Genomic DNA, 27,318 nt, shown 5'->3' with positions numbered 1-27,318 from the left:
ACGCCGCACAGTAGGAGAAACCGAGCCGGTATTGGTACTCCTGAAAAAGGGATCCGTAATAGTGCAATACAATATGAGCTCGATAATGCTTATGCGGGTAATAGCAACTTACCGAGTCGCATATATAGGGAAAGCCGTGTTAATCATCTGTGCGCTTCGTGTCAGTGTCTCTGCCCAGGGAAGGATTTTGTACAGCCGCAGGGGATCAGGAGATATCACAGGCACGTCTCCTGTGTTGTCGTGGTTTGGCAGCCTTCGTCTTGGATTGCACTGTGATCATGAACTGGGGGTCACGTAGTTAAAAAACTACAAACTTAGTGTAATTGACTACGTGACAAATATGAGATATTTTTAATCATACTTATGAACAGCAGGGGGAGCCCCGCCTTACTTCCCAGTCATGCAGAACTCAAGCAGCTTTGTTTATGACGATCCCTAAGCAGCTCAGACCACACTGAGCATGTGCACAGTCTTAGTCTTGCAAAGATGTTTAACAAAGTTACAAAATGGTGACCCCCTGTAGCCAACTTTAAAAGCATAAATCATTTGTTTGATTAGGCTTGTGGTGCAGTAAGTTCAGTAAACTGTGCAGCATCTACAATGTCCACGTTGGGATTAAATTCCCCATGTGAGTAAATTATGGGAAAAAGTTTGGAGTTGTCCTTACGGTCTTAGGTGCTAGGATCAGACCATCATCAATGCTGTAGTTACAGTTCTTTCCCCCAACATTGGTTAAAATACACACTATACCACAAAAAAATCTTTTTCACACAGTTGCTGCTACTTCATAGAAAATGTAATAATTTGTAAGCAATGATTTTTTTTACTACAGGGCTGCACTAAGAGAAGGGTCCATGCACTCCACTAGAGACACCCCTAATATAGCTATAAAATAGTACAGAGAGTATATAGAACTAGAATACATACTATATATACTAGAATACTGTTTGCAGAAGGGTACTTACTGAAAAGTAAAGTGTTTATTGTGAGAAACAAAACCAGCTCCCCAAGTGCTATCCAGCAAGTGCCAGCTTTTTTCTAGATACACCATGTTCCAGGCATGGGTAGAGTCTGAACATAAAGTTCGCACTCTCTTATTTCCATCACCTTTAGCATCAGGGCCATGCCAAGGTATTTTGGCACCTTAGGCAAGAGCTTCAATTAGCAACCCCCCCCCCTCGATTGAGCATTACCATTTCCCACCTTATCATGACAATATTTAAATAAAGAAAGCAAGTAAGTGTACAACACATTAATGAAACTTTTTATTTATATAAATATGTAATGTTAACAAAAATAAAGTAAACAAAACAGTAGGATAATTTGATCCTGTTAAACAAAATGCAAATGAAGGGTTCACTTAACACCAATACTGGAATGGCCACAGCATTTTACTTTTAACACAACTCCTATGAGAATAGTGCAGTCAGCTAAAACCTCATCAGTGATGATGTAGCCCTTCCATTGCCAGCCCTCCCATTTTTGAGCTAGCTCTATATGTAGCTGCAGATTTTTCAGCCAATCTTTCTGCCACATCCATCATACTCCCCCCCCTGTACCTGTGCCAGTAGCCAACCATCATACTGTCCCCCTGTACCAGCAGCCATCCATCATACCCCCCCCTGTACCTGTACCAGCAGCCATCCATCATATTGCCCCCTTGTACCAGCAGCCATGCATCATACTGCCCCCTGTACCAGCAACCAACCATCATACTGCCCCCCCTGTACCTGTGCCAGCAGCCATCAATGTCCCCAAGGCCCCAAGCCCCCCCCATCTGAACCTGTGCCAGCAGCCCAGCAAGCGACTTCAAAGTAAAGATTAGGAAATTACTAGTAGTAGGCAACTGCCCAAAGCGCCCAGGGGCCTCAGCCAGCAGGACAGACAGCAGGTCTCTTCAGCTCCGAGTTACACACACAACTGCAGGTCCTCTCTCTGCCGGGCTCAAAAATGGAAGGCACTAAATCACGCTCCCAGGGTGGGGGAGCACTTTCAAAATTGTACCAGGATTAAACAAACCCCAGAGGGTTTTTTTTTTTTAAATTATAATGCTTTTACTAAAGGCCATGGGAACTGAATTGTAAAAATGAAAAAAAAAAAATGTTCTCCCCCTGAAAAGTGCACCCCCCAGTGATTGTGCCCTAGGCGGTTGTCTACCCTGCCTACCCCTTGTTCCAGCCCTGTCTAGCGGGAATAACATTCTACAAACCACTGGCTAGTAATTGTGCTAAGAAAGTAGAAAATACCAAGTGCTGTCCTGGCAAACAAGGAGTTTGTGTCACTAATAGAATGGCAATGCTATACATGTGCAACACTTACTACTTTATATATTTATAGAAAAGCTTTGTGTGGAAACCAAAATATGGGTACAAGTCATTTGTGTAATATGTTTTCTTCCTTGCTCCCCCCTGGAAAATTCTCTGCGGATGCCCATTTTCATGCCTATGTATGAATGCTCCATACAACAAACTTGTCTTACTGATCCAGCAGCAAGATGATCCAAGGACTGCTGTGCAAAGCTGCTAAGAATTAACAACATATTTAATAATCTGGCTTAGACATAAAATACATTAAAAGCATTCATACAAAAATGAACAAGTTATACGTTGATCAATATTTGATTTTTTATAGGCTGATCATTTACAGTAGTATGAGACAATACATCTGCGATTCCTCATTCATTTCATTGTCATCACACTTATTTTTTCGGTCCCACCTGATATTGCAAGATGAAGTTGTAAACATTGGGTTTATCTTTAAAACACACAGTAACTGTGAGCTCCTGGGTTGCACCTGTATGGCAGATCCCCTCCCAGTATCCCTGGTCAGTGAGAGACAAAGGGAAGGAATTTTTGCCTTCCCTTACAGATACTTCAGTCACATCAGGAACCCTGAGCTTAAATGAAATGTTACTATTCTCAGGAAGAATTCCATCTAGGGGCTCCAACAGTTCATAATGTTTAGCCCAGGTTCCATACGTCAAAGGGAACTTGGGCCAATGTACTGTACGTTTAGTACATATAATGACGTATTCACATTGAGATGTGTATGTGTCGGCATTTGGATTCTTTACATTGACGCAAAGAACATAAGTGCCAGATGTTGGCAGACGGACCCTAAATTCCACATTATTCTTTCTTTGTGTTTGGAAGATGTGTCTGTTTTTCATATCTGACGTCATTTTAATTTCATCAGATTCCAAGGTAGCGAAAACATCCAATTGCCCTTTCAGTGCAAAGCTGACAGTACAGCAGCCATCTTCAGTGTAAATGACTGGGTCCTGGTGTGAGGGCTGAAAGAGCCCGGCCTTTTCCGACAGCCAGCTGGGACCAACGGGGTTGTGGAGACACTTTGGAATTTTCATATTTGTGTCCACAGATTTGCAAATAATTTTATAATCAAGAATCCAGTCATATGATCCTTCTGAGTCTTCTCTCTTGGCAAATATCTGTAATATCTGTTCTCCAGTCTTTTGGGGGTAAACATCAAGTTTCATTCCATGTTCGGTCAGCTGCATGAAACCTGGAGTCTCCGTCTTATTTAGGTGAAATAAAAACAGTAAACGCTGACGTCCCTCAAGAGTGAAAGAAACTTTTCCCTTCACTAGACAACAAAGGACACAAAATTGAAAGATAGAATAAAACAGCACTTACAAACATGCACACACATACCAAGTACAGGTATGGGATCTATTCTCCAGAACCCCTTTATCCAGAAAGATCCAAATTTTGGGAAGGCCATCTTCCGTAGCCTCTATTTTAATCAAATAATTTTTCAAAAGGATTTCCTTTTTTTTCTGTAATATTAAAACAATACCATGTACTTGATTCTAACTGAGATCAAATGAATCATTTTTGGATGCAAAACAATCCTACTGGGTTTATTTAATTTTTTAGTAGGCTTAAAGTATAGAGTTCTAGATTACAGAAAGATCCCTTATCCTGAAAACCCCGAAGTTTGGAGTATTCTGGATAACAGGTCCCCTACCTGTACTAAAAAAAGGGGTTAAAATATGATATCTTAAAGCAAAAGGGAGGGGTGCCTTAGGATTTTGGCACCTTTTCTCCCCACACTTCAAACAGTCTTTGGTTGTATATTATTTTTTCAAACCTGCAGGCACTTTATTACTTTTTACTCACTAATATTGCTCTGTTTTTCTTTATCTTAAAGCAAAAAGCCTAACGTAAATTTGAATATAAACAAATATGTCCTTAAACTAGTGAAACAACTAATGTAATAATAGAACTAACAAATAAATGTCAATTTTTTTGTAGTTATGCATGTTTATATAAATTTGAATTAACGGTATTTTAGTTAAATGAAACACATGTAAAGGGAGTTCTTTACTCCTTGCACAAACATAGACCCATTGTAGTTGGCTGGCTTTGCTGACTTGCGGCATCATAGGACATAGTTTGCCCAGGAGCAGTGACCCATGGGAACCAATAAGATGCTAGCATTCAAACAGGTGACTAGGAAATTCTACTTTCTGATTGGTTGCTATGGGTTACTGCCCCTGGGCAAAATTAGTGCCTTTTATTACATAACCCCATTACAGCCTTATTTGTCAAAATTCTAATTTGTGAAGTGTTGATATATTTTTCTACTCCACTCTCTACTTAATCTCTTTTATAAAACTTGAATGTTAGCTTGTTTATTAAAAATCTGAATTAAAAAACACGAATGAAAAAAATCATGGAAAAAAAATGTGAAACCATGAAATGGGTAGTCTAGTCGTCATTATCAATGAGTCTACAAATGCAAAAAAAATACTGAAAAACTCGAATTAAATAAACCACATACATTTTTACTAGAGCAGCTCCCATTGACCTGTGACCTACATGACTTACCAGACTTTTAGATGCCTTCATTTTACAGTCATGTTTTTTTGTACTTTTTGATATTAATAAATAAAATACAGGTATAGGACCTGTCATCCAGAATGCACAGGACCCGGGGTTTTGTATCTTCATACCATAAGTCGACTAGAAAGTCATGTAAACATTAAATAAACCCAATAGGTTTTGCTTCCAATAAGGATTAATTATATCTTAGTTTGGATCACGTACAAGGTACTGTTTTATTATTACAGAGAAAATTAAATCATTTTTAAAAATTTGGGTGATTTGGATAAAATGGAGTCTATGGGAGATGGCCTTTCTGTAATTCCTTGCTATTCCTATGGTCTTTCCTGTGACATTTTTGGGTCAGGCATCTCCTGTATATTAAATCCAATACTGCAACTCAACTAATACCCTGGCAAATATTTGGTTCTTTATTAGCCACGATGAGTCTGATGCCATGCTGTAAAATGAGTAAAGGTTTCCAGTTATTAAATAATGTATAGGTTACCTGTTTCAACAGTGCAGGTATCTGGAAGAGAGGAAAGCAACCCCATATTGTAGAAATGGCTTTCACAATGTACCAGTTTTTCAAACTGATCTTGCAAAATACACGGCTCCAGGAGTTGGTGTTTGCGGTATTCTGGGAAGTGTTCTCCGATGAAGAGTGCAGGGTGAGTGAGAAAATAGAATTCATTGTACCTTAAAGTAAATATGATGCATTCATTTCTCTAATACCATATGAACATTGGTTATGATGAATATATAACAGTTGCAGGGCTTCCCTTGCCTCTATAAAGGTGTAACTCAGCCTTGTTATGTTATTAGTTTGTGTCTTGTTTACATGGTTCTCTGTATCTTTTCCTAAGCCCTGATATAATGCTTTCATGTATAGCTACAATCCATAAGGACCCAAAGTTGTCGAGTGGCTGGGAGTCTGTAGCAGAAACGACTGCATATTATTCATCCTCTTATGAGTAAATTATGGCAAAGTTAATAGATGTCCTTAAAGGACAAGGAAAGTTAAACTAAAGAAGTAGGCTAGAAATGTTGTACGCTATGTTTTGGGCTTCTGTACCAACCCCAAATCCCTTTAGCAGTAAAGATCTGTGTCTCCAAAGATGCCCCAGTAGCCCCCCATCTTATTTTCTACTGATTCACTGCACATGCTCTGTGCTGCTGTCACTTACTGAGCTTAGGGACCGACCCAAAATATACAGTACACCTAGGGGCCGATTCACTAAGGGTCGAATTTCGAAGTTAAAAATACTTCGAAATTCGACCCTCGAATTGAAATCCTTCGACTTCGAATATCGAAGTCGAAGGATTTAGCGCTAATCCTTCGATCGCACGATCGAAGGATTTTTCGTTCGATCGAACGATTAAATCGTTCGAATCGAACGATTCGAACGATTTTAATTCAACGATCGAAGGAAAATCCTTCGATCAAAAAAAGATTAGCAAACCTATGGGGACCTTCCCCATAGGCTAACATTGACTTCGGTAGGTTTTACCTGCCGAAGTAGGGGGTCGAAGTTTTTTTTAAAGGGCAAGTACTTCGACTATCGAATGGTCGAATAGTCGAACGATTTTTCGTTCGATTCGTTCGATTTCGTTCGAATTCGAACGAATTTAACCAATTCGATGGTCGAAGTACAAAAAAAATACTTCGAAATTCGAAGTATTTTTCATTCGAATCCTTCACTCGAGCTTAGTGAATCAGCCCCCTAGAATATAAATGTCACAGTATAAGGCTGATTAGTAATTAATACAGATAATTACTACATGGCAGCACAGAAACCAGTGCAACTAGCATCAGAATTTAATAATCAGCCCTGTAGCATCAGCTTATATTACAGGCCAACCTCATTTTCTGCTTGATATTTGCGACAACCCCTAAGTTTAGCTTCTCAACAGCTGCTTAGAACCCACTGAGTGTCGCAGACACTTTCCAAGTTGGTGACTCCCTGTGACAAGTTTGAAGTCCTGGATCGTTGCTGCTATTGACAAGCTGAAACTTTAGGCTGGTGCAATAAGTTCAGTATATAAAACATTGAGTTTTTAGCCCTAATCATTTTTAGGGTTTAGTTCTCTTTTGAGACCTTGCTATACACATTATCCCACAATTACAGCCACTTGTTATGCCAGCAATTTGTCCTTTCCCAAGCATCATCTCTCCTCACAGTTGCCTTCCCACTAAATACATAAGATAAATACAGCCCTAAGATCCCAGTATAGAGCACAGTTTGCAAAATGGTACTTACCCAAAAGTAAATGGTCCATTGTAAGAAACAGTACCCGCTCCCCAAGTGCTATCCAACAAGTGCCAGCTTTCTTCCAGATACACCATGTTCCAGGCATGGGTAGAGGCTCCAGAAAACTTTTGCCCTGTTTTGTATCCTGCACCTTTAGAGTATCCACTCACCGACTTGCACTGCACCCCTGCAATACTAAACAGTCACATTAACATTATGGCCAAAATATTCATAACAACAAGAACACAGGCACTGCCATGAGGACGATTAAGGAGTATACTATAGTTTTCTCTGTTCTCTGCCTGTTTTGGTCCCACAAGATAGGTTGCAAGTAATGCCTACACCCCTCTTAGATTAAGTGCTGCCTAATGCAAGCAGCATTCAATTCAAGGGGCATGCCGCAGGTCTCTGCAGAAACCTGTGACCAGAAGCGTCACTAGAGGGGGGCGGGCCCTGGTGCGTGACGTACAGCTGGGCCCCGCCCCCCTTCGTACGGCCGCATTTGTCAGTGGCGCGCAAACTGCCGTGGGGCCCTGAGGGGGTGCGGGCCCTGGCCCACTCGCACCCCCTGCTCCCCCGGTAGTTCCGCCACTGCCTGTGGCCATTCTTCAAATACTATACACATTGTGTGGGCCATTGTATTACCTTTACAGAGCTGCATAATATTTTGACACTGTAAAGAGTAAGGACAGTAATACCAGTTTAGAACATTAATGACTTAATGAAATAATTCTTATAAAAAAAAAATTACAAATATAAATGTTTAATTGAATAGTGGTACAGGTATGGGACCTGTTATCCAGAATGCTCGGTACCTGGGGTTTTCTGGATAATGGATCTTTCCGTAATTTGGATTTTCATACCTTAAGTCTACTAGAAATCATATTAACATGAAATAAACCCAATAGGCTGGTTTTGCTTCCAATAAGGATTAATTATATCTTAGTTGGGATCAAGTACAAGCTACTGTTTTATTATTACAGAGAAAAAGGAAATCTTTTTTTAAAAGTCTGTATTATTTGGATAAAATTGAGTCTATGGGAGATTATTTCCATAATTTGGAGCTTTCTGGATATCGGGTTTTTGGATAACTGATCCCATACCTGTAGTGACATTTTGTTATGCACAACTTCTTCCTGCTGTTTCATAATCAGTTGTAAACCACTGATTATGAAAATCAAAATGTTTTTATTAAGTTATCTTATAGGCTGGTTTTGCTTCCAGTAATGATTAATTATATCTTAGTTTGGATCAAGTACAAGGTTCTGTTTTATTATTACAGAGAAAAAGGAAATCTTTTATTATAAATTTGGATTATTTGGATAAAATGGAGTCTATGGGAGGCGGGCTTTCTGGATAACAGGTTTCTAGATAATGGATCCCATACCTGTAGACTTATTTCTCATTTGTCCAGGTGGCAGGTGCCAAAGGCACACAAGCCTCATGATTTGTGTGACCCTCTTTGCATCATTGAGCTGTTCCTTACAGACAGTGGGAGAAAGTTTAGGCTGTACTAATTGTACTTATTGTCCATAATAAATGTATAATTCACAGACTGCAACTCATCTAATGAATCTTGCCAGGAACAGAACACAGGATTAGAGCCAAATATCCATTCCCCTGCTCTATTTACCTGCACATGCGCTCAAAGAGGGAAGAGTACCCAGCGCAGACTCCTCTCCCGGTGCGGAGGACATCATTAGGATCACAGGATACTCGGCTGAGGTTTTTCAGTCCTTCTGTGTCGTACTCTGGTAATAACCAACGTTGAATTCCATCAGAGAGCAGTACAAATACCAACTGATTCAATGGGAACAAACATTCGGCCGTCATTGAGTCACAGCTGAGACCATAAGGAAGGCCCTGCCCCGGTACTGCCCCTACGGAACGCATTTTAGGACATCATCAGGAGAACACACGCTCCTGCATGCGCTCTCGTAAAGAAGAAGTATGCAGACTCGTCTCTTATTCTACTCACTTACCCGAAGAAACTGCAGTCACATCTCTGTGCTGCCCACATTTGCTGTTACAATCTCCCCCCTCGTGGCTCATTCCTCAGCCCTCCCTCCTCAGTCCTCAGCCCTCCTTATCAGCCCTCATTACAAAAGCCGATAGATCTTAAAGCTTTTGAGAAACTGGAGGGCTTTTGAAATGAGGGCTGAGGAGGAAGTGCTGAGGACTGAGGAGGGAGGGCTGAGGACGGAGGAGGGAGGGCTGAGGACTAAGGGCTGAGGAATGAGCCACAAGGGGTAGATTGCAACAGCAAATGTGGGCAGCAAGGAGGTGTGACTGCAGTTTATTTGGATAAGTAAGTAGAATAAGAGACGTCTGCATACTTATTTACGAGACTGCATGCAGGAGAGTCTGTTCTCCAGATGATGTCCTAAAATGTGTTCCTTAGGGGCAGCTCGTAAGCCCCCCATCCACTCCATGCTTTGAACTTTAGCATCGGAGTTGGTTGGGGGGGCAGAGAGTGCATTATTGCACCGGATTATAAAAAAAGATAATTTGGTTATCAAACTTAACCGGGTTAATTTTTTTGCCCTGGTAACTGGCTGCTTGCTGTAACCTGAGGTAAGGTGTTAACCAATGTTCTCTCCTTCTCGACTATGTGTGCAAAATTATTTTGTGCACATTGAAAACTTTAGTGTGCAGTTTTTTAAAAACTTAGTGCTCAGGTCAGAATTAATACAAGATTTTGAGGGAACATTGGTCCTCACCTTTCCTCGTGGCGGGAGCAGCCCTGTATGGGACATTTATCTAGAATGCTCAAGACCTGGGGGTTTTCTGATAAGGAATATTTTTGAAAATTGGACCACTATAACTTAAGTCAGGTGAAAACATTTAAGCATTAAATAAACTTACATGTTTTTACATACAGATGGATTCATGCAGCTTAGAATCAAGTACAGGGTACTGTTTTCTTATTACAGGAAAAGAGGTAATAATTCTTCGATGACCTTTCTTTTTCGGCATAACCTTTGCAGTTGTTTACTGTCTGGTTGCCAATAATAGAACTCTTTACATTTTAAACTGGACATCTTTAGAAATATGGTAATTCAAAAAATCCCAAAAATAAAAAGGTGGACAACTATAATTGTATTAGAATACCACTTCCTAAATCATACGTGAAATTAATTGTAAGTAAAATTTTCCCTTTTTATTTCTAGTTACAAAATAAGCACATGCTCAGTATTCAGGCCTTCCTATTGCAGCACATGAATGGAAGAAAGTGTCAGATACCAATATGGTGAGATATCCATATCCAGATAGCCCGTGTTTTCTCTAGGTCTGTGCGAGCGTATCGGAGAAGCTCCTTCACCAAGAGGTCAACAGTATGATTAGAAGTGACCTAGTTCAGAGTAAATAAGTACACATAAGAATGAATGTTTTATGCAGATTGTAGGGCAGATGTAAAGGGCATGGAATCATTTGCATTGGTACCTTTGCAGCATAAGCATCCAGTTTCTCAAAAGCTTTCAGATCTATTGGTAGAGACTTCAGGCTTGTCCTGTCCCATGGGTATCCTGTAATATGGAAGAAGATTGTACTCAGTGGAGGTTGCCCTCATTTAAAGAAACACTAGCCTATTTTCAGTAAAATAACAAGTTATAAGTGCAAAGGTTAAAATTGAGCACAACTATATATATATATATGTGCTTTAAAGGAGAACTAAACCCCATTCACTACAATCCATAGTTTCCACTCCCTGCTTCCTCAGTGAATAAGTGTCAAAAAGTGTCCTTGAATATCATGCTCACTCATTCATGCAGAATAGCGCAGTGGAGCTAATGTGTGCCATCAGGGCCACCATTAGAAATCACTTACAATAAAATCTACCCTAAGCCCCACCCCAGATCCCGCCCACTCCACACCACAGTTAAAAGACCACACAGACATTACGGTAACCCCTCCACACACACAAGTTATAAACAGCCATTGATGGGCAGGGCCCCCTTAAAAGTTAAAAAAAACTGTGGTGCCAGGGCCCCCACATAAAAGTTTTTTTAAAAAAACATTGGCGCCAGGGCCCCCCTTACAAGTTAAGAAAAAGTAGGGATCCAGAGAATATTTTAAGCAAAAAACATTTTAAACAAAAACATTGGTGCCAGGGCCCCACATAAAAGTTTTTTTTTTTTTTAAAAAAAAAAAAATCATTGGTGCCAGGGCCCCCCTTCAGGACTTCAGTTGCGGCTCCTTTCATGACTTCGGGTCTTTTCGCCGCTTCAGGACTATAACTTTGGCTCACTTCGAGCCTTCGGTTTTTTTCCTGCTTCAGGACTTAAACTTTGGCTTCTTTTGTGACTCCGTTTTTTTTCGCCGCTTCTGGACTTCGGCTGTTCTGCACTTTGGCTTTTCGGGACTTCAGGAGAGGCAGCACGGCTTTGGCGCTGTCAAGAGGGGCCCAGCTATTTTGAATAGTGCAGCACAGCCGGGCCCCCCTTCAGGCCCAGGCCGGTATACTTGTACCCTGTGCCCCCCTGATGGCGGCCCTGGGCACCATCTTCTGCATCTTAAGTCTACTTCAGATTCCTCTTCACTCCCTTCGCAATTTACAGAGCTTTTCGGCACATGCACAATTTGTACTAATACTGGACTGGCTCCAACTGCGCATATGCCAAATAGCTCAGTGTCAGCGGTCCCTCAAAGAAGTAACATGCGGAAGATGGAGCATAGTAAATACTTTGTGTTATACTATTTATATTAAATTATATTAGTGATATAAATATGTCATTTTATTAGTGGAGACTATTGTTTTGGCTACAATAACAAGAAGAACTCATGTCTAATTAACATGTGAGTACCATGTTTAATTAAGTGAAATTATATAATAGAGCGTTATTTTGGATGGAGTCATGTTATTATCCCCTGGCTTTATAGTAGAAACACTAGTTATAGTACCTTATACCTTTGTAATGTGCATTTTAAGAGCTAACGGGTGGGTAACCAGATCACTTCTTTAATTGGTATATTTTCATTTAAAAATCACTGGTTGTATTGAGTATCCCTAGCCTATGATTAAGTGCCCAAAATGCACAAAATGCGTAAGTCCTCCTTTTGAGATGTTCCTTTTTGTATGAATAAAACTTTTTAATTTACATCTATTTTTTGGAGTGAAGTCCAGTTTTTATGCCAGTCTACCACTGAAATCCATATGTCTAGCATTGCCTCCCCGAGCTGAAGGTCTGGGGCTTGAAAACCTGGACCCCCTGATGCTATTGGTGAGTTTACCTTATTGTCACACTGGAACGTTTTTCCCCTTCCCTATTCCCTGTTACCCACTCGATTTTGGGTTCAGCTACATTAGGACCGTTGTGACATGCACTACAGTAAAAGTGTTGTAAGACTTAAAGGAGAATTCAACTCTTTACCAAAAAAATCCCTACCCCCCCACCCCACGTAGACCGCCCAGCCTAGCTCCTAGCTGCCCCCCCCCAGGAAATTGCCCCTAACTTTTTACTTACCCCTCAGTGTAGATTCAGGGATCACAGTTCACCGCAGCCATCTTCTGGGTCTTTGTGTCTTCTTCAGCAATTTCCATCCATTTTGGCGCATGCGCAGTTGTCGCAAACTGGTAAATTGCTCCAACTGCGCATGCGCTGCTTTGCAGGTCTCCGTCTCAGCTTACCAAAGACCCTGAAGATGGCTGCGGTAAACTGCGATCCCACCTTGTCACACCTTGGTGATGTAATATGATGTCACAAATAGCACCTCCCCCCCTCACACGTTAATTAGACACAAGTTGTTTGTTCACTTTGAGAAAGGCTACTGCTGTAGCTAAAACGTCAGTCTCCACTAATAAAATGACCTCATTTTTTCTACATAAGACCTGTGAGGTTTTTGGCTTGTTGGATCTTCATGTGACCTGCAGTTTTTGGTTTGTTGGATCTGTTACTATTACATTGGACTGCACCCAGGCATCCTACTCTCTCATACACGTAAGTGCCAGATAATTTGACTATGGTGTATATATAGTGAATAAAGTACCCCCTGTTGTAAAATATAAGGATATTATAAATTACAGAGGAGTTTCATGACCATATAAAAACATGAGGCATGTTTTTATTCAGGTCATGGAACTCTGAGGTAACTTCTAAAATCCTCATATTTTGCAACTGGCGGTACTTTATTTATTATAATACACACGTTTCAGTGAGTCATGTGACAGAAATTACATCAGAACTCACCGTTTATAAGGATATAATTTACAAGATATTCATGGCTTTTGTGTATTATATGTATATAATACACAAAAGCCATGAATATCTTGTAAATTATATCCTTATAAACGGTGAGTTCTGATGTCATCAGTTATAAAGGGTGAGTTCTGATGTCATTTCTGTCACATGACTCACTGAAACGTGTGTATTATAATAAATAAAGTACCCCCAGTTGCAAAATATGAGGATATTAGAAGTTAACTCGGAGTTCCATGACCTGTATAAAAACACTCGGCCTTCGGCCTCGTGTTTTTATATGGTCATGAAACTCCTCGGTAACTTATAATATCCTTATATTTTACAAAAGGGGGTACTTTATTCACTATATAATATCCTAAAAATTATAAACGGTGCTTAGTGATGTAATCGGTTATAATCAGAGCTTAGTGGTCATTTCTGTCACATGACTCACTGAAACTTGTGTATTATAATAAATAAAGTACCCCCTGTTGCAAAATATGAGGATATTAGAAGTCAACTGGGAGTTAAATGACCTGTATAAAAACACTTGGCCTTTTTTTTATATGGTCATGGAACTCCTCGGTAACTTATAATATCCTTATATTTTACAAGAGGGGGTACTTTATTCACTATATCTCTGGAAATGGGACATTTAAAGGGTACTTACTGTAGTTCGTAATGTGTTTGTCTTCAAGCTTCTTTTTCTTTGGCTCAACGGGCACTTCATCCTCTTTATGAACTGAAACCAAGAAAGCTTTTATCAACTCTCTTTTATCTAACAATACACTTTTATTTTTATAGGGTTTTACAATCTGTAATTCCCATGCTTAACCTCATTATTGCAGCATAGTGGAGTATATTTCAAGGGAATATTTCATACTTTTTTTAAAAAAAGCATTTAGGGAATCTGCCATCATACCCTCACAGGTTAACACATTCCATAACTGTATTATTAGAAGCACTACCTGTAATATAAATTTGCAATCCCCCATTCTTTGTGCATTTCTTTGAGAAAAGTGGTCTGGCTACAAAGCTTTAACTCAGATTAGCTGCAGATGTATTAATACACACCTAGCTTTTAACACTCTGTATATTTTTCCATGTAAGTTATATCCTTGAGCTGATGCTAAAAAATACTGTCTCTATTGCTGCCAGAACCTCATGATCTGTCTCTGGTAGGGGCTCTCTGGGCACCATCTCATCTAATGTATAAATAATGTGCATGATTTAAAATTTTACCCTAATTCAAAGCACTTTTCAATTATCAGTATTAACGGTATAGTATCCATTATCCGGAAACCCATTATCCGGAAAGCTCCCATAGACTCCATTTTATCCAAATAATCCAAAAGTTTAAACATTAATTTATTTTTCTCTGTAATATTAAAACAGTAGCTTGTACTTAATCCAAACTAAAATATAATTAATCTTTATTGGAAGCAAAACTGGCCTATTGGGTTTATTTAATGTTTACATGGTTTTCTAGAAGACTTAAGATATGAAGATCCAAATTACAGAAAGATTCGTTATCCAGAAAACCCTAGGTCCTGCGCATTCTGGATAATAGGTCTCATACCTCTTTCACCATATTCATACTTGGGCCCCACATTTTTATATCTGTATGTAGGATGGTATCACTCTGCATGGATATTCTAATTTGCAGTCCTGATTGCTCTGAATGTATATTGCGCTAAACCTTTCAGTGCTAAAGCTACAGGGGTCATAACACTTGCTGGCTACATCAGAGTGGGAATTGCAGAGATATTGTTTTTCTGACAACCCTGCTGTCTCCCATAGGCATACATTTAGGGTTGCCACCTGGCTGGTATTTTACCAGCCTGGCCAGTGAAAATGATGGTTGATCCCAAAGTTATTAAGAAGCTAAAAAGATAATTATAGGAAGGCCGGTATTTTTCTCCAGAAAAGGTGGCAACCCTACATATACATGGCCAAAATTACATGTTGGAATATTGATGGTGGGATTTGGTTCAATTATATGTAACTGGTTGGGCACTGATCCCTATTTAAAAAAAGTAGGGGTGCTCAGTTATAAAATGTATACAAAAAATATCTTCCAACTGGCACACCCTTTGTGAAGAAAACGTTTATCTTTTTATTACATTGTATCAGAAAAATACAATTACATTGAAAAAGGTCCTAATGCGGACTGAAACGTTGGGCACTGATAAAATGTAATAAAAGATAAAAGTTTTCTTCACAAAGGGTGTGTCAGTTGAAATATATATATATATACAGTAGAACCCCATTTTACATCCCCTGATTTTAAGTTTTCCCTCATTTTACATTGTTGTTTTGTGGTCCCACCTATATATTATGCATAATACATTTCCCTGATTTTACATTTTCCTGGATTTTACACCATTTTTTTCTGGTCCCCTGAATATACAGTATATATATATACACATACCTCTGTTACGAAAAGAAACTCTCCAGTTGTCTTTTGAAGGGATTTGTACATTCTCCTTTTGACCTGCAAGAGATTTCATCACTTCATTCTATCCTGTCCCAGAACACACAGTACAATCATGCAAAATGTCAGAGCTTAAGTCTTACCAGCACTTGTTGCACTTCTTTGCTGACTTTTATCCTCTTCATCCTCTTTAAACCCTGAAAACATATTATGCCACATATACAGTAAAAGGAGAAGGAAAAGTCTTTTTGGCACTTGAGGGTGCAAAATGTTAGGCACCCTAAGTGATTGTATTTACTTACATGAAATTCTCAAAATTCTTATCAGTATAATACTCCTGGGGTATAGAGGTGCACGTTCTGTTGTGGCCACCATTCACTCCAGAACAACCCATAGTATAATGAACAGCATACGTTTCAAGACGTTGCTCTGCTTTTTTAAAGCTTGAAAAAAAGCAGAGGAACAGCTTGAAACGTTGCTGTGTTTGGTCTGAGCCATTTGAATATAAAGGCTTTTTAACTTCACTAAAGGTGCTGTTCATTATGCTATTGGTTTACTTACCTGAAACCCCAGGCTGGTGCTCAGCAGAAAACTGCACTGGCCCGGAGTTATACCAGTGAGCACCACGGAGCGATCCTCTTCCGGCTTCTTCTTTCTTCAAAGAAGACGGAAGAAGATCTCTCCATGGTGCTCACTTGTATAACTCTGGGCCGGTGCAGTTTTCTGCTGATAGGAGCATCGGCCCTGGGGTTTCAGGTAAGTCAAAACAATCATTTGGGGGTGCCTAACATTTGGTACCCCCAAGTGCAAGAACACTTTCCTTTTCCTCTAATTACAGAAACCTGGTATAATAATAATTAAAAATAGTACAACATCAAGTGACTGTAAGGCACGGAAGACATGATATACTCAGGATCCTCTATGGGTCCCAGTAGCGTTACAGTTCCCCAGATCCCAATTCTAGGATTCCTTTCCAGATTAAAGCACAGGAAAATGCTGAAAGATGAAAGTCCACAATAGCCTATAGTGTTAACCCTGTGTAGGCTCTTTTGTGTGAATTTCATATAAAATGAAGATCATTCATACCTCTGTTACTAAAAGACAGGTTGCTGCCCTTTCCTTTTGAAATGACTTTAAAGTTCTCGAGTTGGCCTGCACAAAAGACACGGTATCACCATATTATTATTATCATGTTTATGGGCAATGATCACGTCGCACAGACATGCAAAATAGCTCATGGCTGATCACTTACCATCACTGGCTTTATTTCTGTTCTGATTAGCTTGCTCTTCAGAATATTGGAAGCCTGAAAGTACATGATGTAATATACTGTTAATTAATCAAGAGTCCCTGGGCAAAAGTGTTCTCTGCATGTGATTAAAGGGCACCCCTTTTGCACGTCTGTTTAGGACCTTTGTAAATGACCCCTTATATCGCTTTCAGTTTCAATGTAATTGCAATTTAGTGCTTTATTTTATTGCTTAAAATAAGATACGTTCTTAGAGTTACATTTGTGTTTTAGTGCAAAGTTTATATTTGGAGATAAAATCTCTTCATAGGCTGCAATAATTGCCTACCCCAGTTATGGATTTTTAAGGGATTGTTCACCTTTAAATTAAAGGGATTCTATCATGATTTTTATGATGTAGTTTTTATTTCTAAATTACACTGTTTACACTGCAAATAATTCACTGTACTATGTAAATTTTTTTTTAGTTGTAATATTGGTGTATAGGCAGTCATCTCAGCTCATTTTGCCTGGTCATGTGCTTTCAGAAAGAGCCAGTGCTGCACTATGGAACTGCTTTCTGGCAGGCTCAATGTAACTGAATGTGTCGCAGTGGGACCTGGTTTTTACTATTGAGGACTGTTGTTAGATCTACCAGGGAGCTGTTATCTTGTGTTAAGGAGCTGCTATCTGGTTACCTTTCCATTGCTTTGTTGTTAGGCTGCTGGGGGGAAAGGGAGGGGGATGATATCACTCCAACTTGCAGTACAGCAGTAAAGAGTGACTGAGGTTTATTAGAGCACAAGTCACATGTATGGGAGCAGCTGGGAAACTGACAATATGTCTAGCCCCATGTCAGATTTCAAAATTAAATATAAAAAAATCCGTTTGCTCTTTTGAGAAACGGGTTCCAGTGCAGAATTCTGTTGGAGCAGCACTATTATGATGTGTTTAAAAAAAAAAACATTTTTCCCATGATAGTATCCTTTTAACTTTTAGTTGGATGTAGAGAGTGATATTCTGAGACAATTTGCAATCCGTTTTATATTATTTGTAGTTTGTGACCCCCATTTGAAAGCTGGAAAGAGTCAGAACAAGAAGGCAAATAATTAAAAAAAAAAAAAAAAAAAAAAAAAAATGAAGGCCAATTGAAAAGTTGCTTCGAATTAGCCATTCTATAACAAACTAAAAGTTAAAGGTGAACCGCCCCTTTATATAACTGTGTTATTCATACCTCTGTTCCGAAAAGATGCATTTACATAAGTTGGTTGATTCAGTCCTCTCTCCACATGCTCTGGAAGAGATTAAATATAATGACTGACCATGATGACCATCAATCCATCCTATCACTGAAGTCATCAGAAAACATGTTTTTTTCAAAACACATCAGTTAATAGTGCTACTCCAGCAGACTTCTTCACTGAAATCCATTTCTCAAAAGAGCAAACAGATTTTTTTATATTCAATTTTGAAATCTGACATGGAGCTAGACATTTTGTCAATTTCCCAGCTGCCCCTGGTCATGTGACTTGTGCCTGTACTTTAGGAGAGAAATGCTTTCTAGCAGGCTGCTGTTTTTCCTTCTCAATGTAACTGAATGTGTCTCAGTGGGACATGGGTTTTTACTATTGAGTGCTGTTCTTAGATCTACCAGGCAGCTGTTATCTTGTGTTAAGGAGCTGCTATCTGGTTACCTTCCCATTGTTCTTTTTTTTGGCTGCTGGGGGGGAGGAAGGGAGGGGTGATATCACTCCAACTTGCAGTACAGCAGTAAAGAGTGATTGAAGTTTGTCAGAGCACAAGTCACATGACTTGGGGCAGCTGGGAAATTGACAATATGTCTAGCCCCATGTCAGAGAAATGGATTTCAGTGCAGAATTGTGCTGGAGCAGCACTATTAACTGATTCATTTTGAAAAAAAAAAAAATTCCCATGACAGTATCCCTTTAAGTCACCACCATACAGAATAAGGAATAAGAGTACACTTACCAACAGTTGCTTCATTTCTTTCACTTTCTTTTTCTTCATCTTTGAGACCTGGAAATACACAGGGGCACATTTACTTAGCTCGAGTGAAGGATTAGAATGAAAAATACTTCAAATTTTTTTGGCTACTTCGACCATCGAATTGGCTACTTCGACCTTCGACTACAACTTTGAATCGAATGATTCGAACTAAAAATCGTTCGACTATTTGACCATTCGATAGTCGAAGTACTGTCTCTTAAAAAAAAACTTGGACCACCTACTTCGCCACCTAAAACCTACCGATCACCAATGTTAGCCTATGGGGAAGGTCATGGGAAGGGAAGGGAAGAAATGAATGGAGAGTGGTGGAATTTCACACTAGAGGACTGTGGCGATCTCTAACTTTCACTTTTTGATAAATATACCCCTATAAATTCATCCCTACCCTGACCCTCTCAGCTACCAATCTCCTTTTATAATGAAGAAGCCCATCTCTACCCCACCCATTTCCACAGCCAGCATGCCCATTACATAGCCCCATCCACCCAGTTTCTTCCCCAGTCCGACCATTTCTCCACCCTGTGTCATCATCATAAAAATAAAAGCTTTACGCGTTTTGTGTTGCTGTAAGACACTTAATCAGAGGAAACCCGTCCAAATAATGGGAAGGCCACCTGCCACAAAGTAAATTTTCAATAAATTCTTCTAGTTTTTAAAAATGATTTCCCTCTCTCTGTAATAATAAAGCAGTGCCTTGTAGTGATGTGCGGGTCAGGATTTTCCGAACCGCACTCGACCCTAACCTGCCCTACCTTGGCCCGCTCCCGCATCTGACTTTTGGGTTGCTTTTATAGACCCGCGCCGCCCCGCCCACCGATGATGTCACAAAATGGGCGGGGCAAGCAGGCGCAGCATCTGTAAAAGACAAACCCAGAAGTCAGAAGCCGCCATTTGATGCACCCGCCCGCCACCCGTGAAGAAGGGTCCCGCAGGTATCAGGCCAGCCTGAACATCACTAGTGCCTTGTAATTGATGATAAGTACGCTGCATGAATACATATTGGTGGCAAAACAATCTATTGGTTTGGTTTAAAGTTGATATTATCATTAGCAGACGTAAGGCATGGTGATCCAAATTATGGAAATATGTCTTATCCTGAAACCCACAAGTCACAAGCATCCTTGAAAATAAATCCTTTACCTGCAGTAAATAATGCACCCCTATTATATAATAAAGGATATTATACTGTAAATCACAGAGGAGTTAATTGATCATATAAAGACACAAGGATGAGAGCAACTTTAAGTGCTTATACAGGTCATGGAATGCCAAAGGTCTGATAACATAACACTATGGTTACACCACTAAACAGGTTAATGGGAATGAAGGGAGGAAACTGGGCTTTGTAGAGCATGCAGCTAAGGGAAGAATTCTCAGTAGTAGTATAGTAGTAGTAGTTTTGTGTTGTACATATACATTGAGCTATATATTATAATGACCACATACACACTACTAAAATGTTTGAAGATATTAGAAGTCATCTTGAAATCACATGACTTTTATAAGTGTGCTTCCTACTTCTATGTTCTTTTATATGGTCATCCGGTATATGACAGAATATATCAAGAGAGGTTAGACAATCTCCTCCATTAACAACACAGGCTTCTAGCACTGCACTCTTGTTAGTGTCTGTCAGAGCTGCTATTTGCACAGACACCAGCCACTGTCATTAGTTTTCTTTCAGCACTTGTTGGGGCTGATCTGAGAGTGTGTCCCCTATTAGCGCTTGTCATTGCTGCTATTGGAGCCGGTCTGACAATGTGCCCATACCAATGCCAATAGCAGCACTGACAGGCACTAACATTGGCTAATCAGGTTAATGTAATGATGTTATGTGCCTCTGGCAAAATGCTACCGCAAGATATCCAGAAGGCATGATGCCATTAACAGTTGGATGGGGCATTAGGTTTGGCTGCTTGGCCCTTCTAATCCTGACTTAAAGGGATACTGTCATGGGAAAAAACATTTTTTTCAAAATGAATCAGTTAATAGTGCTGCTCCAGCAGAATTCTGCACTGAAATCCATTTCTTAAAAGAGCAAACAGATTTTTTTATATTCAATTTTGAAATCTGACATGGGGCTAGACATTTTGTCCATTTCCCAGCTGCCCCTGGTCATGTGACTTGTGCCTGCACTGTAGGAGAGAAATGCTTTCTGACAGGCTGCTGTTTTTCCTTCTCAATGTAACTGAATGTGTCTCAGTGGGACATGGGTTTTCACTATTGAGTGTTGTTCTTAGATCTACCAGGCAGCTGTTATCTTGTGTTAGGGAGCTGCGATCTGGTTACCTTCCCATTGTTCTTTTGTTTGGCTGATGGGGGGAAAGGGAGGGGGGAGATATCACTCCAACTTGCAGTACAGCAGTAAAGAGTGATTGAAGTTTATCAGAGCACAAGTCACATGACTTGGGGCAGCTGGGAAATTGACAAAATGTCTAGCCCCATGTCAGCTTTCAAAATAGAATATAAAAAAATCTGTTTGCTCTTTTGAGAAATGGATTTCAGTGCATAATTCTGCTGGAGAAGCACTATTAACTGATGCATTTTGAAAAAAAATTTTTTCCCCATGACAGTATCCCTTTAAAGGAGAACTAAAGCTTAACTAAAGAAGTAGCTAGAAATGTGGAACATTATATTTTTGGCTTCTGTACCAGCCCAAGTCAACCACAACCCTTTAGCAGTAAAGATTGGTGTCTCCAAAGATGCCCCAGTAGCTCCCCATCTTCTTTTCTGCTGATTCACTGCACATGCTCTGTGCTGCTGTCACTTACTGAGCTTAGGGACCACTCACAATATACAGTACACATAGAATATAAATGTCACAATATAAGGCTGATTAGTAATTAATACAGATAATTACTACATGACAGCACAGAAAGCAGTGCAATTAGCATCAGAATTTAAAGGGATACTGTCATGGGAAAACATGTTTTTTTTCAAAACACATCAGTTAATAGTGCTGCTCCAGCAGAATTCTGCACTGAAATCCAATTCTCAAAAGGGCAAACAGATTATTTTATATTCACTTTTGAAATCTGACACGGGGCTAGACATATTGTCAGTCAGTGTTGGACTGGCCCACAGGGATACCAGGAAAACCTGGTGGGTGGGCCCAGGTGTCAGTGGGCCCTCATGCTGCTAAACATTTGAACTATTTCATGGTCATTCCCTATTTCTATAAGAACAAATAGATGGAATAATTGATTATAGTATAAAGAAAACAGACTAGGACGAAAGAGGTTGATTGAGGAGATGAAGAATAATAGTACTGAGAGTGGGCCCCTGGTCTGAGAGTGGACCCCTGGTGTCCCAGTCCAACACTGTTGTCAGTTTCCCAGCTGCCCCCAGTCATGTGACTTGTCCCTGCACTTCAGGATGGAACTATTTTTTGGCAGGCTGTTATTTCTCCTACTTAATGTAACTGAATCAGTCTCAGTGGGACTTGGCTTTTATTACTGAGTGCTGTTCTTAGATCTACCAGGGAGCTGTTATCTTGTGTTAGGGAGCTGTTATCTGGTTACCTTCCCATTTTTCTGTTAGGCTGCTGGGGGGAGGGGGTGATATCATTCCAACTTGCAGTACAGCAGTAAGGAGTGACTGAAGTTTATTAGAGCACAAGTCACATGGCTGGGGGCAACTGGGAAACTGACAATGTCTAGCCCCATGTCAGATTTCAAAATTGAATATAAAAAAAATTGTTTGCTCTTTTGAAAAATGGATTTCAGTGCAGAATTCTGCTGGAGCAGCACTAACTGGTGCATTTTGAAAAAAACATATTTTCCCATGACAGTATCCCTTTAATAATCAGCCCTGTAACATCAGCTTATATTACAGGCCAACCTCATTTTCTGCTTGATAATTTGCAACAACCCTTAAGCTTAGCTTCTCAACAGCTGCTCAGAGCCCACTGAGCATGTGAGTGTCAAAGATGGTGACCCCAACTGTGATAAGTTTGGAGTCCTAGATCATTGCTGCTATTGAGAAGCTGACGCTTTAGGCTGGTGCAATAAGTTCAGTATATAAAATACAGCACTTTTAGCCACATTCATTTTTAGGGTTTACTTCTCCTTTAAGTTAGTGCAGACAGTGACTGTCAAATTGTGCACAGGGTGCCATTACACCCGAGGGAAGCTCTGTGTGTATTCATTTGGCATCAGAAAGTGTAACCAAGTGAACACAACACAGTGCAGAGGAATAATAACACACAGAGTGACAAAACTGGCAGTGTTGCATATAATATATATGTCCACCAGGTGGAAGCATTCTCTTACTCATCTCTCACTTCTTGCTTTACAACAAAAAGCTCTGGCAATTGAAACAAGATATTATACAAACATATTTAGGTGACAACTATCACTGCTCCCCCAAACATTGTACAGGGACAAGAGCTAGCAATTCTATGAATAATGATCTCTGCATTTGTGTCTATGAAGCTTCTACAGCTGAAATTATAGGCTGTGTATTGGCAGTGGTTAGGGTTGCCACCTGGCCGGTATTTTACCGGCCTGGCTGGTAAAAATTGTGGCTGATCCCAATGTTATTAATAGGGAAAAAAGATAAATATATAGGAAGGCCGGTATTTTTTTCCAGAAAAGGTGGCAACCCTAGCAATGGTGTAAGTAGCTGTTGCACCAACAGGGTGACATATGGAGTCACATCAGGAGACATATATCATGCAACTCTAGTTCAGTTACACAATTTAATGCTAGTTTAGTGGGGGGTTTTATAAGCAGAATAAGATGAATAGTAGGTGGTGTTTTATTGTATGAAAATTAAATAGTTGCTCACAGATGCCATAATCAAAGTGATTCCAATTAACAATAAGTGAGAAACCCACTACCACCCAGCCTAGGACAGAGGAATGACCAAACTCCTCAAACATGTAACCCAGCATGCCCCTGCATAGGACAGCACTATAAAAACCAGCAATTATACAACCAGTATACAACAGCTCTGTGTCTCTTATTACATATCAGCAGATAAGCACTGAGAAATAATCACTCCCACAGACAAGGAACATTTCACAGTTTGCTATCTGTTCTGTTGAACTTGGACCACACATTCTAATGACACTGTGGGCATAATGAGGATTTATATGACCAGAATGTCATCTTGCACAATCCTGTCTCAAAGGAGATATTGCAAAACACACAGAAATAGTGGTGGTGGGAAGACAAGAAGAGGAGCCACCAAATGGCTTTCGTGCAATGCTCCAATCATATCCAGAATGATTGGGACCTGGCGTTTTCCAGATTAGTGGGCTTTCCATAAAATGGCTTTCCATACCTTGTCTACTAAACATAATTTAAACTTTTTTTAAAATTTCTTTATTTTCAGTTTTTCAACAAGGGTACAAAACAAAAAAGGGGAAGTAAAAGGGTGATATAATTACAATTACAAATATCCACACATATAATAGATATACTGCAGTAACATCATTCCAATCCTTTTATTTGCCTTTTTATCTATCCTTAAAAGGTCCTCCATAAATCTATGCCAAGGAAGCCAGGTTCTCCAGTTTTTCTTACTAGTGTTATGATATAGATGAGTTAACTCTTCTAATAAGCTTATTTCTTTCACAGCTCTAAGCCATTCCTCATAAGTCAGTGATTTTTCAGATTTCCAATTCCTAGAAATCAGGGATTTCGCGGTCTGAAATAACTGAAAGGTAAGAGGGTCTTCAAGCATAGTTTGTTTGTCTTTATTTATATTGAATAATATCAATGCATAATCCACCCTCTGGATTCTTATCCCCAAGATTTTATATATACTCTCTAATATCTGGCTGCAGTAGCCATCCAGGGATGGGCACGATAGCCAAATATGGGTATGATTCCCCTCCCCTTCTTTACATCTGCAACATCTGTTTGATGTTTGTGGGAACATTTTTTTAAGTTTACTTGGGGTATAGTGCCATTTTGTTATCAATTTATATATGACTTCTTTCGTTTTTGATACCTTGGTCATCTTATTACTGTACTTAAATATCTTAACCCACTCCTGGTCTGAAAAATGTATTCCCAATTCCTTCTCCCATTCACGGCTAAAAGAAAAAAAATGATGTGCACAATCCTGTCTCAAAGGAGATATTGCAAAAACACAGACATAGTGGTGGTGGGAAGACAAGAAGAGGGGCCACCAAATGGCTTTTGTGCAATGCTCCAATCATATCCAGAATGATTGGGACCTGGCGTTTTCCAGATTAGTGGGCTTTCCATAAAATGGCTTTCCATACCTTGTCTATTAAACATAATTTAAACTTTAATTAAACCCAATAGGCTAGTTTTTCATCCAATATGGATTAATTATATCTTAGGATCAAGTACAAGCTATTGTTTTGTTAATACAGAGAAAAAGGATTCAGAAAAATGTAATTATTTAAAGGGGTTGTTCACCTTCCAACACTTTTTCAGTTCAGTTGGTTTAAGACAATTCACCAGAAATTAAGACTTTTTCCAATTACTTTCTATTTTCTATGTGTGAAGGTTTTTCTAATATTGAAGTGTAAAGTCAAATTTTTCACCTTCTAAAGCAACTCTGGGAGGGAGGTCGCCGACCCTGTAAACTGTTCTTAATTGATACATTTAGTTGATGCATTTCTTATCTTTGTTCCTGCTGAGCAGAGTATCTGGGTTTCATTACAGGCAGCTGTTAGACTTGATACAATAGTTGCTAATATTCCAGAGATGCTGCTGAGAAATGTATCAACTGAATGTTGCAAAATTGTAACAGTTTAGAGTCTGCACCTGAATTACTGAGCTGATAAAACATCAGAGACAGGGACATTGAACTTTAAACTTAGATTTTGGAAAAATGGTAAAAAAATAAAAAAATGGAAAGTAATTGAAAAAAAGTCTTTATTTCTGGTGAACAATATGAAAACAACTGAACTGAAAAAAGTGTTTGGAAGTTGAACAACCCTTTTAAATGGTTTGTTTACCTTAAACTTAACTTTTAGTATGATATAGAGAGTGGTATTCTGGGTTAATTTGCAACTGGTTATTATTTTTTAATATTTGTAGTTTTAACTTTTTATTTTCAATGAACTGGTTGCTAGGATACAAAGCACCCTAGAAACCATGCATTGATTTGAATAAGGGAAAGGAAAATGAATAGGAGAGGGCCTAGATAGAAAACTGAGTAATATAAACTAACATTAACAATACATTTGTAGATCATTTGTTTTTTAAATGAAGTCAGTGACCCCATTTGAAAGCTGGAAAGATAAAGAAGGCAAATAAGTCATAACAAGAAAAAATTAAGCCCCAAAAAAAAAGAATTAAAATTAGGCATTCCCTAACATACTGAAACTTAAATGAAACAAGTGTCCATGTTACCTAAAAATATAAGGATTTTAAAGTAAATAAAATAGAATATGCTGATGCCCTGTGTTGGTAAAAGTTATGTGTTCGCTTTATAAAGACAACTTTGGTTTATTTAGAACAGGAGAACAGCACATTATATTTTAATTACTTTAAAACACTTTTTTGGCATTACTGTTCCTTTAACTCAAAGATAACACCCCTTTAATTATAATGGAGTCAATATATGGCAACGATAATATCCCCGAATCTGAGTGTGTGTCTCTGCCCTAAATTGCATTTGTTATCTGGAAACCCTAGGTCCCGAGCATTCTGGATAACAGGTCCTATACCTGTACCGCTACACATACTATTACATATAACTTTTTGTTTTCATACCAACCCTAGAGCTCATTTGGGTTACTAGCGTCACATGACAATACATGGCGTCAATATGGCACATGAGAGAAGGAATTGGTACTCACACAGACAGTACACACACACGTAGATGGGAAGCAGCGGGAAACAGAATATTCCGAGCAGTATCTTCTGCCACAGACTGAGCCGGTGGTGCAGGGCCATTATTTGCTCCAGGTAAAATGAAAGTAACGTCTCCTATTTCCTGGTTTCTTATACTGAGCCACAAGAAGGAAGCAGCTAAACTATTTGTTTATGGATACAATTCATTTCTGATAAGTGAACGATTTGTTAACTAAGGAAACAGAAAATGGTGAGTATGACTCTGACCTTTGATTGGACTGTGTGTAAGTTCCAAGCCTTTATATCCTGGTGACTCAAGCCTTAAACGTAGAGGTATGTTATCTGCCTTATGTTTATTTCTGATTCCTAGTGGCATTGCTTCAGAACCTATAGAACTGGAATGATATTTGATACCAGACAGCTTATTTATCCAAGTGATTTCCCTGCCCCATAGTGTCAGATACCCCCATATGTAATAAAAGGCACTAAGTAGCAGTTACCCATAGCAACCAATTAGATATTTGCTTTTAAACAACAGACCAATTATGCAACCTGCTGATTGGTTGCTATGG

The 27,318-nt window shown here is 39.3% G+C and overlaps 1 protein-coding gene across 2 annotated transcripts; it reads right to left on the bottom strand.

The window, feature by feature from the left end:
- Positions 1–2,328: 2,328 nt before the first annotated feature.
- Positions 2,329–27,008, bottom strand: LOC108716371 (kyphoscoliosis peptidase). Of its 2 annotated transcripts, XM_041563495.1 has the most exons (14): positions 26,752–27,005; positions 18,927–18,974; positions 18,172–18,231; positions 16,962–17,015; positions 16,796–16,861; positions 15,853–15,906; positions 15,707–15,769; positions 13,946–14,017; positions 10,541–10,623; positions 10,340–10,448; positions 8,730–8,847; positions 7,106–7,291; positions 5,353–5,543; positions 2,329–3,603 (listed from the first exon to the last, which is right to left on the bottom strand). In XM_041563495.1, the coding sequence occupies exons 1-14, from the start codon at positions 26,846–26,848 to the stop codon at positions 2,699–2,701; spliced, it is 2,106 nt and encodes a 701-aa protein (XP_041419429.1). In that variant the 5' UTR covers positions 26,849–27,005; the 3' UTR covers positions 2,329–2,698. The 2 variants fall into 2 exon arrangements, with proteins under 2 accessions (XP_041419429.1, XP_018117957.2); XM_018262468.2 differs by lacking the exon at positions 18,172–18,231 and having other exon boundaries at positions 26,752–27,008.
- Between the last annotated feature and the right edge of the window lie 310 nt (positions 27,009–27,318).

Source organism: Xenopus laevis, chromosome 5L (genome assembly GCF_017654675.1).
Source record: "Xenopus laevis strain J_2021 chromosome 5L, Xenopus_laevis_v10.1, whole genome shotgun sequence".
Lineage (NCBI taxonomy): Eukaryota > Metazoa > Chordata > Amphibia > Anura > Pipidae > Xenopus > Xenopus laevis.
Note: the sequence above shows the minus strand (reverse complement) of the source record. Positions and strands in the feature narration are given on the sequence as shown.